This window comes from Camelus ferus, chromosome 12, assembly GCF_009834535.1.
Source record: "Camelus ferus isolate YT-003-E chromosome 12, BCGSAC_Cfer_1.0, whole genome shotgun sequence".
NCBI classification, from domain to species: Eukaryota; Metazoa; Chordata; class Mammalia; order Artiodactyla; family Camelidae; genus Camelus; species Camelus ferus.
This window is the reverse complement of record NC_045707.1, coordinates 37,501,410-37,516,597: the sequence shown is the minus strand read 5'-3', so window position 1 is coordinate 37,516,597 and position 15,188 is coordinate 37,501,410. Positions and strand designations below refer to the sequence as shown.

General features: G+C 41.1%; 1 protein-coding gene and 1 long non-coding RNA gene across 8 annotated transcripts in view; one reads left to right on the top strand and one right to left on the bottom strand.

Moving 5' to 3' along the window:
• Positions 1 to 15,188, top strand: part of RFX4 (regulatory factor X4) — a 152,239-nt gene that overhangs the window by 116,549 nt on the left and 20,502 nt on the right. For 6 of the 7 annotated variants that reach the window (XM_032493410.1, XM_006193713.3, XM_032493414.1 and 3 more), the window contains 4 exons: positions 418 to 512; positions 936 to 1,053; positions 12,089 to 12,208; positions 12,543 to 12,704. In XM_032493410.1, the coding sequence (XP_032349301.1) occupies positions 418 to 512; positions 936 to 1,053; positions 12,089 to 12,208; positions 12,543 to 12,704 (495 nt within the window). The remainder of the gene's footprint in view (positions 1 to 417; positions 513 to 935; positions 1,054 to 12,088; positions 12,209 to 12,542; positions 12,705 to 15,188) is intronic. The other variant, XM_032493409.1, reaches the window with a different exon arrangement.
• On the bottom strand, positions 2,871 to 14,111 carry LOC116667679. Its single transcript, XR_004324650.1, has 3 exons — positions 13,854 to 14,111; positions 9,173 to 9,176; positions 2,871 to 2,881 (listed from the first exon to the last, which is right to left on the bottom strand). It is a non-coding gene; the product is annotated as an uncharacterized LOC116667679 (long non-coding RNA).

Here is a 15,188-nt window from a genome sequence, read left to right as displayed (position 1 = left end):
CCCCCCCACACACACATACCCCCCTAACTTCAAGACAGTGCTATTAGTGATTCAGCGAAAGTAGAATACAGTCATAAAGTGCTGTGGAAGTACAGAGGACGAGTGATCGGTTCTGCTGACGAGTGGCATGGGAGGGCAAACAGGATTTTGTGGAAGGATCATTTCAGCTGGATCATGACAGATTAGACAGTCCAAACAGAGGGACCTGCCTGAGAAAAGAAGGGTTTGTTGGGGCAATGGCAAGTGACATGGGATGGCCAGGGTTTAAAGGTAAGTTGTGGTGTGTTTTCTAAATCCTTGAATGCCCTGCTAAGACTTTAGAGATTTATTTTATTCAGTTGTATCCCTGTGTTCTTTTAAGATGTATCTCTGTTTAAACACAACTGCACAGTGTGTGGGTTCTCCTTTGTCTGACAGTATATCAGGAGTTTGACCACCTCCTGGAGGAGCAGTCTCCCATAGAGTCCTACATCGAGTGGCTGGACACCATGGTGGACCGGTGTGTTGTGAAGGTTGGTAAGCTGGAGCAGAAGGTGCAGCCCGGGTACAGCAGCCCAGCACTTGCCTCGATGACACTTGGGTAATACAGAGTCCCACAGTGAGCAGTCTGAGAGTCCCTCGGCAGCCTTGGAGCGCTAGGGTTTCCAGGAGAGGCCTGGGCCCCCCTCAGGGTTGGGGTGGGGTCACAGGAGGCAAGGCAAAGTCTCCCTTCCCTGGGCCAGTCAGGTCAGAATCACTTTTATCTATTGTGCACGTTGGGTCTTGACATAAGATTTCATTTTTTAAAGTGGATTTTTGCTGCTAAAAACAAGTCAGAAACCATTGCTCTATAACATTGAACTTTGAGACCCATAAGCCTTCATGTTGTTTTTATAAGAGACAGTAATAAACACAGGTCAAGTGAACCACTCTTAAAGCCGTTCACTCTCTTGTAGGTGGCTGCCAAGAAACAAGGGTCTCTGAAGAAGGTGGCCCAGCAGTTCCTCTTGATGTGGTCCTGTTTTGGCACGAGGGTGATCCGGGACATGACCTTGCACAGTGCCCCCAGCTTTGGTAAGGCCACCCCAGCCCTCCCCACATCCAAACACTTTCTCTGGCTCCATGTATCAAATCCACCTCTCAGGAGTCAGCCATGGTCTTGCTGTCTCTGAGGCCACAAGGATGTTACCTGGAAATGTTATCTGTTCTGGGGGATGTGACTTTGATAGGATTTTCAGGGAGAAAGATGGCATTGCGTGCCAAAGCAGAAGTATACCAAACTGAAAATGATAGGTCTGCACACAAGTCATATTATTTAAGTTTAAGGAGGAGTAAATAGCAGTGACTGTGCTCCCCTTTTTCTGGAAGCCCCCAGTGATGGCTGCTTCCACAGTACTACTTTGCCAAATTTCATAGTGTGGATTTGCCAAGACTGGGCACATGGAGAAGCCTCTGAGTTCAAACATTTGCGAATGGCTTGATTGACACGCCAGCAGTGGGTAGACTGTCTAAAGTTTTCTTTGAAAACATGTCCCAGTCTGATCCCTAGAAAAAGGACTTTTGCATTCATTTTCCCTTTTGTTTTACTGACCCTTTGGGTTTTCATCACCTCCAGGAGACATCCCTACCCCAAGTCCTTGTCTCCTGTTTTCCAGTGTAACGGGACGGAAATCTCTGCCCAGAGGTGCTTGTAATATTCTCTGTGGGCAAGAACCTACTCACTGACTTGGGGTGAATGCTGTTTTTCAGTGGAAAGAATGGTGTGTGCATTGAGTCCGGGTCATCATTAGCAAAGTGTGGTGGGACTTTAAGGCATTATCCAGACATTTAAAATCTCAAAACACTTTGGCTTCAATTTTCTAGGCATTTCAGCAAAAGGCTGTTGGTAAACTTTCTGGGTAATTGCTTCAGTTCTCTGTTTTACTTTGCAAGTAGAGATGTGGTTTTGTTTCTCATTATCTCCAATTAAGCCAATCAGCTCTCGGTTTTGCTCTGGGTTTAATTTGACACTTTTCCATCTAGCTTTTTATGGTCTTGTCACTATTTTCCAGTTGTGTTATACAACGAAGTGAGTATGTGGTGAAACAAAGAGGGCACTATTTTTTCTAAACAGCTCTGTCCATGAAAGACTGTGTTTACCCAATTGGAGAAGCGTTTTGTTGTGGATTTCTTTAATCTCAGCATTGGGAAGTCCTCTGAACCTGCCCGCACCATGGCTACAGATGGAAATTCTCTTTGAGCTGTATAGAAATGCTCTGGTGCCTGCTACCTGGGCAGTGCCATCAGGCATGGCATTTTGATGACTTCCAGTTCAGCATAGTTAGTGTTAGCACATGTTACCTCTGGCTCTGGGAAAATCATTCATGTATAACTGCTTTCAGTTAAGCAGATGGTTGAAAAATATTTGAGATTTTTTTCATTGCTTCAGAATCAAAGAATCAGTGATATCACACAAATAAACATATCCACATCGACAAAACAAGCATCTTTTCCTTGCTTTGTATCTTATTCTTCAGTTTGCAGATTCTTAAACTGTGTATGTTATCAAGTGCCCTTGCACTTGATATTTGAAATTCATTTGTATTTACTAAGTTAACAGTGTGATAAAAAGAAGTTTGGACAGTAGAACAATTAGGGTTCAGTGAATGGGTTGGATTTATTACTGAAAAAAATATTGTTCCTTAAAATGTATTTGTTTCTCTTTGAACCACACACTATTTTAGGATACACTGGAAACTCAGGAAAATGGCAAAAATGGTCACAAAGATTCTTTTAGAAAGGGAAAGAAAAAGATATTAACCCAATTTCACTTTTACGGAATTTTCCAACTCTGAACAGATGGAAATAATACCTGTCTCCAAGTCCATTTAGCAAACTATCTAAAGTGGTCCTGCTCATCCGACTCATTGTTGAGTTTTGCAGCTTGGGATGACAGGCAAGTTGAAAGAATTTGTGGCAGACAAAAGCCCAGCTCCCCCTTTCTGCCTGTATATGTCAAAGACACAGTTGGTGGTTGTGTTTGGGTCATGTGTTCCCTGTATAAAAACAGCTAATTAGGAAAAAGAGCCCTCTGTTCCCTGGCCCCTCCTCCCAACCACAGGGGCCAGCTCTATATATCTTATAACCCCCACACGATTCTTGTCGCTGTGAATGGTAGAGGGTCTGTGTGTCCGCGTAGCAGGCTGACTGTCACAGTGATCGTGTGGAATATCACAATGATCCAGCGGGGGGACTCTATCACCTCTTCCCAGAGCAGCCGGTTTCAAAGGTAGTTGACTCCTTTCTTCTCCTTAATTCCTTTTCACTCTTTTCTCCCTAATTCCTTTTCACTGAAAGAGCCTATGCTGTGAACTAAAGTAGCCAGACTTTCTTTCTGTGCTGCAAGCAGCACTTTCTAGCAAAATTAGTCAGCAAAGGTAGGCTAGCAGGCAATGAACTTTTCATCCTAATAGGGGTTGAGGAAATTAGAGGTTCTATTTAAAACAACAACACATTTTCTGTTGATTACTCTGATACCTGTATCCCAAGTCAGTGCAGGCGCCTTTACCCCTTCACTCGGGTGCTCACCAGATGCCCCTGTTTCACTGTGAGGAACATCCAGGAGGCAACAATAGTTCCAGAAAGTACTTCAGCACCAAACAGTCGGAAAAGCAGCCCTGGACTTGACGGCTAAGGGGGCAAGACTACATATCAGTTCCCAAGTTTTCACCTTGTTTTCTGGCCTAGCATCAAAGCTCACCCACTTGGGCAGGGCCGGGGAGGCTGTGTGGGAGCAGTTCTGTCAGGGAGCAGCTCCCAGACCAAGTGGCCATGGCAGGGCCTTCCAGACAGCTTCTCAATGTTCAGATGTCCTGGTCTGGCTGTCGCACCCAGAACCTGCTGAATTAGAGAATCTTGAGATTTGAAATGTCACTCAGGCCCCTGCCAAGCACGAGGAGGAGGCAGGAATAGCTTTCCCTGTATTCAGGAGAGGAGGCAGAGACCCAGAGAGGAGAGGGGGCTTTCTGAGGACACACAGAAAATTGAGCTGAGCTCCACCAGGGACGTATCCCATGCTAGAGCCACATTGCCACCACTTCGTCTAACTTTCTTCAGTTGAATACTACAAATAAAAGCAAAGCAATGTTTATTCAGGGCTTAGTATACACTGGGCCTAATATTAGGCACTTTCTCACTTAATTTTCACAGCAACTTATGAGATCCACTATTAACTGCCCTCAGTGTAATGGATGAGGAAGCCATGGTAGCACATGAAGCAAAGACAGGATGATGGTACTCTTTATAACAAGTATTTAGGAAGTATGTACTCCCATTTAATTCTCACATTAACTCTGCAAGGCGGATAATTACAGAGATGGAGAATTTTCTTGCCCAAGATCAATATGGCAAGTGGTAGAATTCTGTTTCAAAATCGGATCTGCCTGAGTACAAAACCCATGCTTTTTCAGTTACCATAATTAAGACAAATACCTTCTGCTCAGATGCATGGCACAAAAAGGCTAGAAAAATTTGCTTGATCTTCACTGATGGTTTTTCTAAAACCATATTGATGGATTAAAAAAAATTTAAGCTATAAGAGAAAAGAATAATAATTAGACTATCATGAGTAATTAGAGATGCCAGAAGACAATGGAATAATATCTCTTAAGTGTTGAGAACAAAGAACTATCAACCAGTATTCAAGAGTGAGGGCAAAGAAAAGTATTCAGTTACACAAAAACTAAGAAAATTATAGCACTTATAGAGCTTCGCTTTAAAAAATATTTCAGTAAGAGGAAAAATAAACACATAGCTAAAGTCTTGTGTGTAAGAAACAATGAGATTCTAGTTATTGTTGCTGTTTAACAAATTACCACAAAGTTTAGTGGCTTAAAACAATATTATACGTATGGATTCTGTGGGTCAGGAATTTGGACAGGGTGGCTTGTCTCTATCCTGTGATGTCTGGGGCCTTGGAAGGGAAGACTCAAAGGCTGGTAATGAATCAACACCTGGAGGCTGGAATCTTCTTGAGGCTTCTTCCCTCATGTGTCTGGTGCCGGGGCTGGGATGACTTGAAGACTAGAACTGCTGATCAGGGTGCCTTCAAGTGGCCTCTCCATGTGGTTCGCTTTCCTCACAGCACAGTGGCCTCTGAATAGTTGAACTTGTCACATGGTGGCTCAGGCCCCCCGTGTGAGTGTGCCGAGTGGGGAACCACATTGCCTTTTATGACCCAGTTTCACAAATGAACATGTCACTTCCCCCATACCCTGATGATCAGAGAAGTCACAAGCCTACCAAGATTGAAGGGGATGCATAGATCCCCAGTTTTCCAGGGAAGGAATGTCAAAGAAATTGGGGGCCTTGTTTTAAGACAAAAGAAAATTTAAAGTACGTAAGCACATTTAATTAACTTTTGGTTATAATTTAAAACCTAATTTTTGTGTGTTTCAAAAAGGTAAAAATTCTAGGAAACAATACAACGTGGGGTGGTGGGAAGAGAATTTTCAAGGAATAGTTAAAGGATGCTTAAATCTTTGTATTGGAATACCAAATAGTTGTTGAAAATTTATAGTTTGGGTTTAATAGACATATAGGATATATGTCAACAAATGAAGAGATCGTCACTAAAAGAATAGAATCATAATTTACCGAGGAAAAATGCAAAAACTTAAATGGCAAGAGCTGAGAAGGTAAAAGAAGTATAGAAAAAGGATGGTAAACTCAAAATATAAAATATGATATTGGAAATAAGATCAAAGAATAATCACAGTAAATGAAAAGATCTCTTCCCTCAAAAAAAATCAGGCATGAATTGCAACTTTTACTAAACTTCTAAGAAACATAAAATCCTTAGTTTGTGAAAATGAACATGAAAATCAGTATTTTAGAGAGTAAAAAAAGAAGGAAAGCTATACAGTTAATTTTATGAAATTAACATAACCTCAGTTTCAAAATCTTGGAAGAGCTGTAGAGAAAAAGAAAATTATGACCCAATCACACATAAATATAGATGACAAAATTCTAAATAAAATACTAGCAGATCAAATCCTGCAGTAAATTTTTTAAAACTGTGATTAATAAGGCCTATGCCAAGAATTAAAGTATGGTTCAATGTCATAAAATTACTAATTAACATATTGCATTAATGAATTAAAAGAGAAAAATCTTATGATCATCTCTTTAGATATAGAGGAAGAAACTTATTTGATAAAATTCAGCTTTCAAGTGTAATATTTTAAAACTCTTGGCAAACTATAGAAGGGAATTTACTTAATATGTTGAAGAGCATCCAAAAATCTGCAGAAAACATTATACTAAGTCATGAAACTTAGAAATTTTCCCATTCAAGTCACAAATAAGACATGAACGCCTTCTAACACTGTTTCTGATAGATATGTACTGGAGGTCCTGGCCAATGCAATAAGAAAAGGAAATGAAATATAAGGATTGGAAAGGAAAACACAAAATTGTCTTTATTGATATCATGATGGCTGCCAAAGAGAAGAGAATCTATAAACTAATGGAACAAATAAGAATTCAGCCAGGTTACTGAATTCGGTTTTTAAAAAATCATTGGCATTCTTAGCATTAACTAGAAAATATAATTAAATTTCTACCTGTCTGTCTATATCAGTCTATCTGTATCTATATTCATTCATAATAGCAACAGAAAGTTACCCATAAAATGATTATAACAAAAATTGTTTTTAAGACCTTCAAGAAGAAATTTTTTTTAATAGTGTTGAAATATACCCTCTTCATGTTTGGAAAAACTCAACATCAAGAAGATACACCCTTCAAATGTATAAATCAAGTGGTATTCCAGTCCAGTTCTTAACTTTTTTCCCTTTGATTTTGAAAACCTGATGTTAAAATTCATATAGAAAAGCAAACAGTCAAGAATAGTAAAAAAAAAAAAAAAAACAAAACAAAAAAAAAATCTTGAAGGTAAGGGAGAACAAGGTGTAGAGACTTGCTTACCTGATAGTTTTATTGAGGAGTCAGATGATATGGTCTTCTAACAGGGCTTGACAAAGAGTAATGAAACAACAGAGATGCCCAGTACAGACTGACATGAAACTTACCTTCGCTTCATCAGATTCTTGCTTTGTTGTCTCAAAAACGAGGATTGTAGAGATGATCTATGTGACAGAGATGGCATGAAAAAAATCAGTGGGTAAATGTTCTGGGACAAGCATTTTAGGATAAATAAAACTAGATTCCTTGCCTATAATTTCTGAAAAGAGACATCTAAATGGAAAAAAAAAAACTTAAACCTTTTAGAAGATACTGGTGATATTAATGACCTTGGAATAGGAAATTATTTCTTTAAAAAGGCACAAAAAAAGAACAGATCATAAGGGAAATATTGCCAGGGTTGACTGCATTTGGATTTTGAATTTCTATATAATAAGCATAAGATGAACAAAGTTAAAAGACAGAAGCCACAGAAAGGGGGAAGATATTTTGCAATGCATGTAACTAACAGAGGATTATAACCAGAATGTATGATAAATCCCTTCAAGTACTTTTTTAAAAGACTAGTATCCCAATAGAAAAATGGACAAAGAATGTGAATAGACAGTTCACAGAGGAGGGAATTCAGATGGACAATAATCATGAAAAAAGGTTGCACCTTTTTAGTAATTATGGTACTACAACTTACAAAGACGATAACATTTCACACCCTTCAAATGGCAAATATTATATTTCTTACAGAGGATGTGAAAGATTTTGCTTAGCAATTTGGCACTATCTTGTAAGACACAGGTGCTCTTGGACCTGGTGATTCCATGTCTGGGCCTAGACACAAGGCAACAGGTACAAAAAAAATTCATTAGAGCCAGTTTCCAATAGTGAAAAATGTAAATAACCTAAATTCCATCTACAGGAGAATGGACAAATAAATTGTGGTACACTCACACAGTTGCCATTAAATGAGAGCTACGTGTGTCAATGTGGATAGATCTAAAAAAAACCCAAAGTATCAAAAGCAGCTTATAGAATGCTTTGTAAAGTATGGTACCATTTCTGTCAAGTTTGAAAATAAAAAAACAATGCCTTCGTCTTCTTCGTCTTCTTCGTCTTCTTCGTCTTCTTCGTCTTCTTCGTCTTCTTCGTCTTCTTCGTCTTCTTCGTCTTCTTCGTCTTCTTCGTCTTCTTCGTCTTCTTCTGGTAGGGGGAGGTAATTAGGTTTATTTACTTATTCTTGGAGGAAGTACTGGGGATTGAACCTAGGACCTCACGCATGCTAAGCACGCGCTCTACCATTTGAGCTATACCCTCCACCCCCAACAGGGGCTTCATTTTTATCTTCAATTAAAAAATATGATTCAAATATGGTAAAATGTTAAGATATTATAAAGCTGGGTGTTCTGTACAATGGTATTCATTTAAAAATTCTTTTTTTCCCACATTTGAAATTTTTCATTGGAAAAAAGAAACGCTTTGATTCCCTAAGATGCCTATGATTAGCTATGTTACTATATAACAACAACTATCTCCTTTCATCTCTACGCTAATGTCTTTTCCCATAGCAGGCTCTGATGCTCACTAGCTCAGTGACTTTAGGCAAGTGGTTTAAACCCTCTGAGCCTTCATTTCCCCATATGTTAATTGAAATTATTAATAATACCTTCTTCATAGTGTTGCTGTTGGAAGAGTAACAGGGCTTAGCACAGTGCATATGGTAAGTATTCAGTGCTCACTCATTTGATTCACTCATCTAACAACTGTTGCACATCTACTGTGTGCCTGGCACTGTTCTAGACACCAGGTGCAGAGAAGGGGAAAAAAACAGATAAAAATCCCTGCAATTATGGAGTTTACCATCTAGTGTAGGGAAGCACATGATAAAGAGAAATAAGTTCACTACATAATATAGCAGATGGTGTTAAGTGCTAAGGGGAGAAATAAAGCAGGAATGTTAGCTATGATTGCCTATCTCCTGTCTGTCTATCTGTGGTGTTTCTCTCCCTCTCATCAGTCTCTCTGTATCTCCTTTTTTGCCTTTTCCCCCTTCTATTTGCACTGCTTCCATGGCCATGACACCTGGCACTGAACTCTTTATTGTCTAATAATCTTAAAGATTGATTTCTGCTTACTAAGGACACTGTAGCTTTTATGGAGTCAGTGACTGAGCTTTAAGTTTCCTTTGTACTCAGAGCACTTAGCACAATAGTAAGCAAGCAGCAGTAGTTCTACAAACTCTCCTTGTTTGAAAGCTGATTGAAAATTATCAGACCAATTGGGTAACAGACCAGTGCTATTAGGAAGAGAGCTTGAAGCCCCAAATCAACACTTTCCCTGAAGTATTGGCCTCCAAGCTCGGCTCTGATGTTTTCTAACAGTGTGGTCTTAGGCAGGTTTCTTAACCTCATTAGATCTTTGTTTCCTTATCTGTTAGGCAGGGGTGTTGTATAGATGATTTCCAAGGTGCCTATCCATACTAAAACTTCTAAGCCCATTTTTTTATTATCTAGGTTTTTCTGTTCTAATTCATTGTTTCACAATGTCTTTTTGATCTATCTCCTTCTGTCCTATCTCTTTCTATCCTTATTGACTTAGAGCCACATCTCAGGAAATATTTCTTCGTTTTGGAGATCCTTTCCTTTTATGTATTTGATGCTATCTTTTGACTTCTTTGGTTCTATGAACAAAGCAGTCACATCATAGGCTCTTAGAACATTAGTAGCAAAAGGGATCTTAGTTACTATTTTTTAAGCATCTAGTGTGTAATTTTCCTCATTATGGTACTTCTGTAATGTAGATTTTACTGTTCCCCTTTTAGAGACCTATATTGTGTGGTGGAAGAACAACTTTAGAATCAGACCGTCTTGGGTTCAAGTCCCATGTCTGCCACTTAATAGCTGTGTGACACTGGGCAGTTACTTTACCTCTCTGAACCTCAGTTTCCTCCTCTGCAAAAGGAGATTATCATCTCCAATGGTTGTGATGAGGATTAAATGCAGTAATAAATCTATAGTGGTTAACACAGCGGCTGCCACAGAGCAAGATTTCAATAAATGGCTGGGGTTTTTTTTTTTTTTTTTTTTTTTAACATTTATAAGGAGTAACTGATCCAAGGTCTGAGTTACTAAGTGGCAGAGCTGGAGCTCAAACTGGGTGGTTTGATCCAGCCCCATGCAATTACCTACAATGTTGTACCTCCTCAGTGGTTCACAGACTCATTTGGGGGAAGTGGATGGAAAGTTTAGTTTTGGAAGCCTGCATCTCTGGCATTGGGGGCTGTGGCTCACAAACCCGAACCTTGCTGAAATTCCGAATGGGGTCGAAAAATAGACATGCACTCTGGGGATGGAGGAAGAATGTGAAGAAAGTGTAAAACCATGGACGTGGGCCTGGAGCTCTGTGGGGGCATGAGGATTGGAGGTTGTGGCAGTCTCTGAAGAGAGGGGGTATTGGAGTGGATGTGCATGACCTGCTGGGCATCCAGCGGCCTCGGAGTTGAGCCAGGGATTTTCTTCTGTAGCCTTTCTGGACCAAAAGAATCAATCTATCTGAAATGAAGAGTATATGTGTATGCACACAGGAGCCAGGCACAATTAAACAGGAGAAGATAAACTCCACCAAAGAGGAGTCATACAAAAACCCCCAACTGGCCCTCATTGCCTTATTTTTGAAACTTGAAAAGGTATAGCACCCAAGTTAAATGGCCCTTCTGGGGATCAAGTCCTTTATTTTCCATCTGTACTATGAGGAGACTGGACTAGATAATCTGGAGGGGAAATGGGAACAGATTTTTGGAGCCAGACCAAACTGAGGCAAATTTCTGCTTAATTCTGAAGGAGAGACTCACCTCCCCATCTGTAAGAGAGATAATACCACCTGTCTTACAGTTTGTTGTAAGGATGAGACCTGTGTTGAGTGCTTAGCACATAGTAAGCATTCAGTAAGTGGTAAGTGTGACAACAATGATGATGATGACAATGACAATAATAGAGGTGCTGATGACAATGATAGGCTCACAGGATAAATAATGCTGAAGAGTCTCACTCTAAAAAAGCACACTCAAGGGAAATAGGAAGAGGAAGTCGGCTTGTAAATAGTGGGTGAGATGTTTTAGACACTTCGTGGGACAGCAGGATATGCATATGGAAATGTCCCTTTGAGAGGTGGAAACATGGAACTAGAGACAAAAGCTTGGCCCCTGTCTCTGACTCTGGCATCCATGACGTCTTAAATACACAAACATGAGAGCTGCTTCCATATGTGGGTCATTGCACTGCCCATAGTGGCAACATGACATGCAAGTAAAGATGGTTTTGAAGTAATGTATTATCTATTAATTGTGTCATCTTGCACAAGTACTTGACTTGCAAAACAGGAATAAAAGCATCTACCTTACAAGGTAGTTGTAGAGATTAAATGAGAGAATTTAAGACTCTGAGCACAGAGACTGGCACACTGGAAGAATCTTTTAAAATGTTTGTTCACATCCCTATTTGTGAAATAATCTACTTATCTAAATTTAAAATAAAGAATACTACTTGAGGATACCAAATCTTTTCAATGTAATATCTTTTATAAGAACCACATGCTAAACTGACATCTCAGAAACATTTAAGGAAATAATTCAGTTGTTGCTAATATAAAATGTCATTTATGCTCCTGGAATTATGTCGTGTACATTGGTAGACACCAGTGAGCTAGAAGGCCAAGTTCCTGCCACAGATACCTTAAAGTCCTGCCGGGGGAATAAGATGAGCTTGTGGAAGAGAGAAAAATGCAAGACACTGTCAACAAATGCTGAACAAGGTGAGGGGTGCTTGGACGGGGATGAGGCCAGTGCAAGTGTAAGAGTTCAGATGCACTTTGACAGATGGCTCAGTGGGTGCCGTTTTTGGTGGTGTCACATTAATAAATTGAGCAAGAAAAAGATTCAGTTGCCATAGTGTGAATGACACTTACCTTATGCCAAACACCAGGCTAGGTGAGGAGACAGCAAAGGAGAGCAACCTTCGACCTCAAGGAGATCATAACTGAGTGGGGAATGCCAGTCTCAACAGATCGTTGGAGTGCCTTGTAGCATGTTGTCGGCCAGGCAGAGGGGCAGACCTGAGCTGTCATGACTTACCTTTCTGTTTGAATCTCCTCTCACCAGGGTCTTTTCACCTAATCCACTTGATGTTTGATGACTACGTTCTCTACCTGTTAGAATCCCTGCACTGTCAGGAGCGGGCCAGTGAGCTCATGCGAGCCATGAAGGGAGAAGGAAGCACTGGTAAGCTGGCATTTCACGGAATTGCCCTCCGTGTCAATTTAATTTGTATCCTTACTTCTGTGCTCTGTGTTTCTTTAGCTTTGAATCCCAAAGAATTTAGTTATGGTTGAACAGGGGAAATTGTTGGAAACTAACAGTCTTTTTCTTCTTTAGAGTGGGCATGTGTGTACATGGGAATTGTCTTGCATGCCACGATGGAGATGGGGAACTATCGAAGTTTAAGTGGAGGAATCCACATGACACAGATTAGAAAGAACATTTCATTTTTAAAGTCCCTTAAAGACAACTTGCCTTGACCTTTGGCTCTAAGAACCCACCTTTTCTCTACCCATAGCAGAAGTCCGAGAAGAGATTATCTTGACGGAGGCTGCCCCACCAACCCCTTCACCAGTGCCATCGTTTTCTCCTGCAAAATCTGCTGCATCTATGGAAGTGCCACCTCCCTCCTCTCCTGCCAGCAACCCATCCCCTGAGTACACTGGCCTCAGCACTACAGGTAATGAACAGTCTCTCAAAGGCATCGAATGGGAAGTTGATGTTTAAAGCAAGAGTCTTCTGGAAAAGTGTTGTCCTTACAGCCCCCCTCCAGACAATGCCAAAACCCGAGTATCCTCCTGGATTTATGGACTACTTGCAGTTATTCAGTCATTCGTTTGTACACATTCCTTATGCTTCTGTTTCAAGTTGGCAGATTAAGTACATAAAATCTCCACCCTCCCCCCAAAAAACCCAAGTCACTGAAATGATTAAAATGATACAAAACATAGAACACAGCCTTTCTTGAAAACAAGAAAGGAGCTCTCTATGAACCAGAAACTGAGAGGCATCTCCGGAAAGTGAGGCAGACAGGAAGCCCTAAGCTAAGATTTGGCAGCCCTGATCAAGGCAGGGGCAAGGGCCTCTGGGCAGAGCACAGCGTGTGCAAGTGCACAGGAGCGGGAAGCGTGGGGCTTTTTTTGGGAACGGTAAACTCTAGCTAAAATGTAGGTGGTGCTGAAGGAGTGTTATAAGCCTGGAAAGGTTGAGTTGGAGTCACATCCTGGAGGATCTTGCATGCCAAGACAAGGTTGGAAAATGGAAGAGATGTTACAAGGATAATAATAGCTAGTTGCTAATGTCTGAATGTTGCTTTACCACATACAAAGGACCTTCTCCTAATTGTCTCCCTTGATATTCAGTGACACTACATAGTAACTATTGTTCCATTTTACCAGGAGGAGAAGTAAAGGGTGAGAAGGATTAATTCCTTGTCTCAGTAACCGTAGTCAGTAGTTGTCATAACAGATTCATTCACTCGGTTATTCAGCAAATGTCCTTGTTCACAAGACTTGTGGAAATGGAATATACAGTAAGTGTTAGCTAATATATAAGAGTGTTTGTGTGTGTGTGTGTGTGTGTGTGCGCGCACGCGCGTGCATGCCTCCAAGTTTTCTCATATGGTTGCTGTGGGGATTAAATGAAGTAAGAAAAGCCAAAGTACTTTGATAACAGTGTAGTGCTATCCAGACAGAAAGGGTGACTGTTATGAATGCCTCTAAAATGAGAGCTGCAGCCAAGAGTGCTACAGGAGTTCAGAGGGTGAAGCAGACCCTTTCCACCTGAACTCGGGCAGGCAGGTGGGAAGTCTTCAGGAGAAGGGTGAGACTCAAAGGCAGCCTTAAAAGATGAGAAGGACCCAGCTAACAGGAGAGAGGTGAACACACACTAACCAAAGGCAGAGACAACCTTCTGCTAAATGGGCCCCAGGTGATGGTGAGGCAGGTGAACAGACCAGCATCTGTGGAGCAGAGAACTTGATAAGTCTGTGATGATTCATTAGCCTTCCATCCAAACCTGCTCTTCCTTTCTCCCAATTACCCCAAACCAAATCTAGGGGTCAGCTTTCCTCTCCCTCAACTCCTGTATTAGTTAGGGTAGGCTAAGCTACCATAGCAGATAGATCCAAACATAGATGGAGTTAACACAATAGAAATCTATTTCATGCTTGCAGACAGCACTGGCAGGGTGTTTAAGTCAGAGAAGAGAACTTGAATGTAACCATTTGAAAACACATGTTCCTCCAATAATAGGCTCCACCAAACCCCAGGGCAGTGGTTCTTGGAGTATGGTCCACGGACCAGCAGTATCAGCATCACCTGGGAACTTGTTAGAAATGCTTATTATCAGATCTCATTGAAGACCTACTGAACCAGAAACTCTAGCTCAATTTCTTGAGCAAATGGCTGGGCCCAACCTAGACAGCCTCCAGGTGATTCTGATGCTCACTATCTTGAGGGCCGCTGTCTTAGGGCTCTGTCAAGCCTGCAACCAGCTGACAGAAATGGAAATTGGGCCTGGAGGAGGAAAACCGACTCTTACAAGCCCTAGCCTGATGGTGGCACATGTCACTTCTACTTATATCCCAGCAGCGAGGACTTGGCCACGTGGCCTCATGTAACTGCAGAGAGACAGGGAAATGTAGGATGGGGGTGGTTCCCGGGTAGGAAAGAGGGAACAGATTTCAGAGAGACAGCTGGCATTCCCACCACACCTCCCAGATCCAGTTGCTCTAACACATGTCTTGACTGACCCATTCCTTCCCAGCCCACTACTGCCCTCCAGTTGAGGCCTTCCCCACCTCTCATGGACATCCACAATGACTCCAGGTTTGAGTCTTCCTCCAGACCCTCACAGCATGGGCTTAGTTATATCCTAGTTCTACTTTGAAGAGACTGGAAACTAAAGTATTATTTTTTAATACCAAATAAATAGAATGAGATTGTGATACTTAGCTGCTGTGTTTTATCCATTCATGTGTTTTATCCACTCACACATCCATCCATTTATCTATTCATTTATCCAATAAATATTTCTCAAGTGGCTTCTATGTGCTGAACACTTCAGAAGCTGGTGATATGAACAAGTGAACTGTGGTTCCTGCCCCTGGGAGTTTACTGTTTGGAGGTTAGGGCTCTGATGAGAAGATGGCAGTTACAGTATA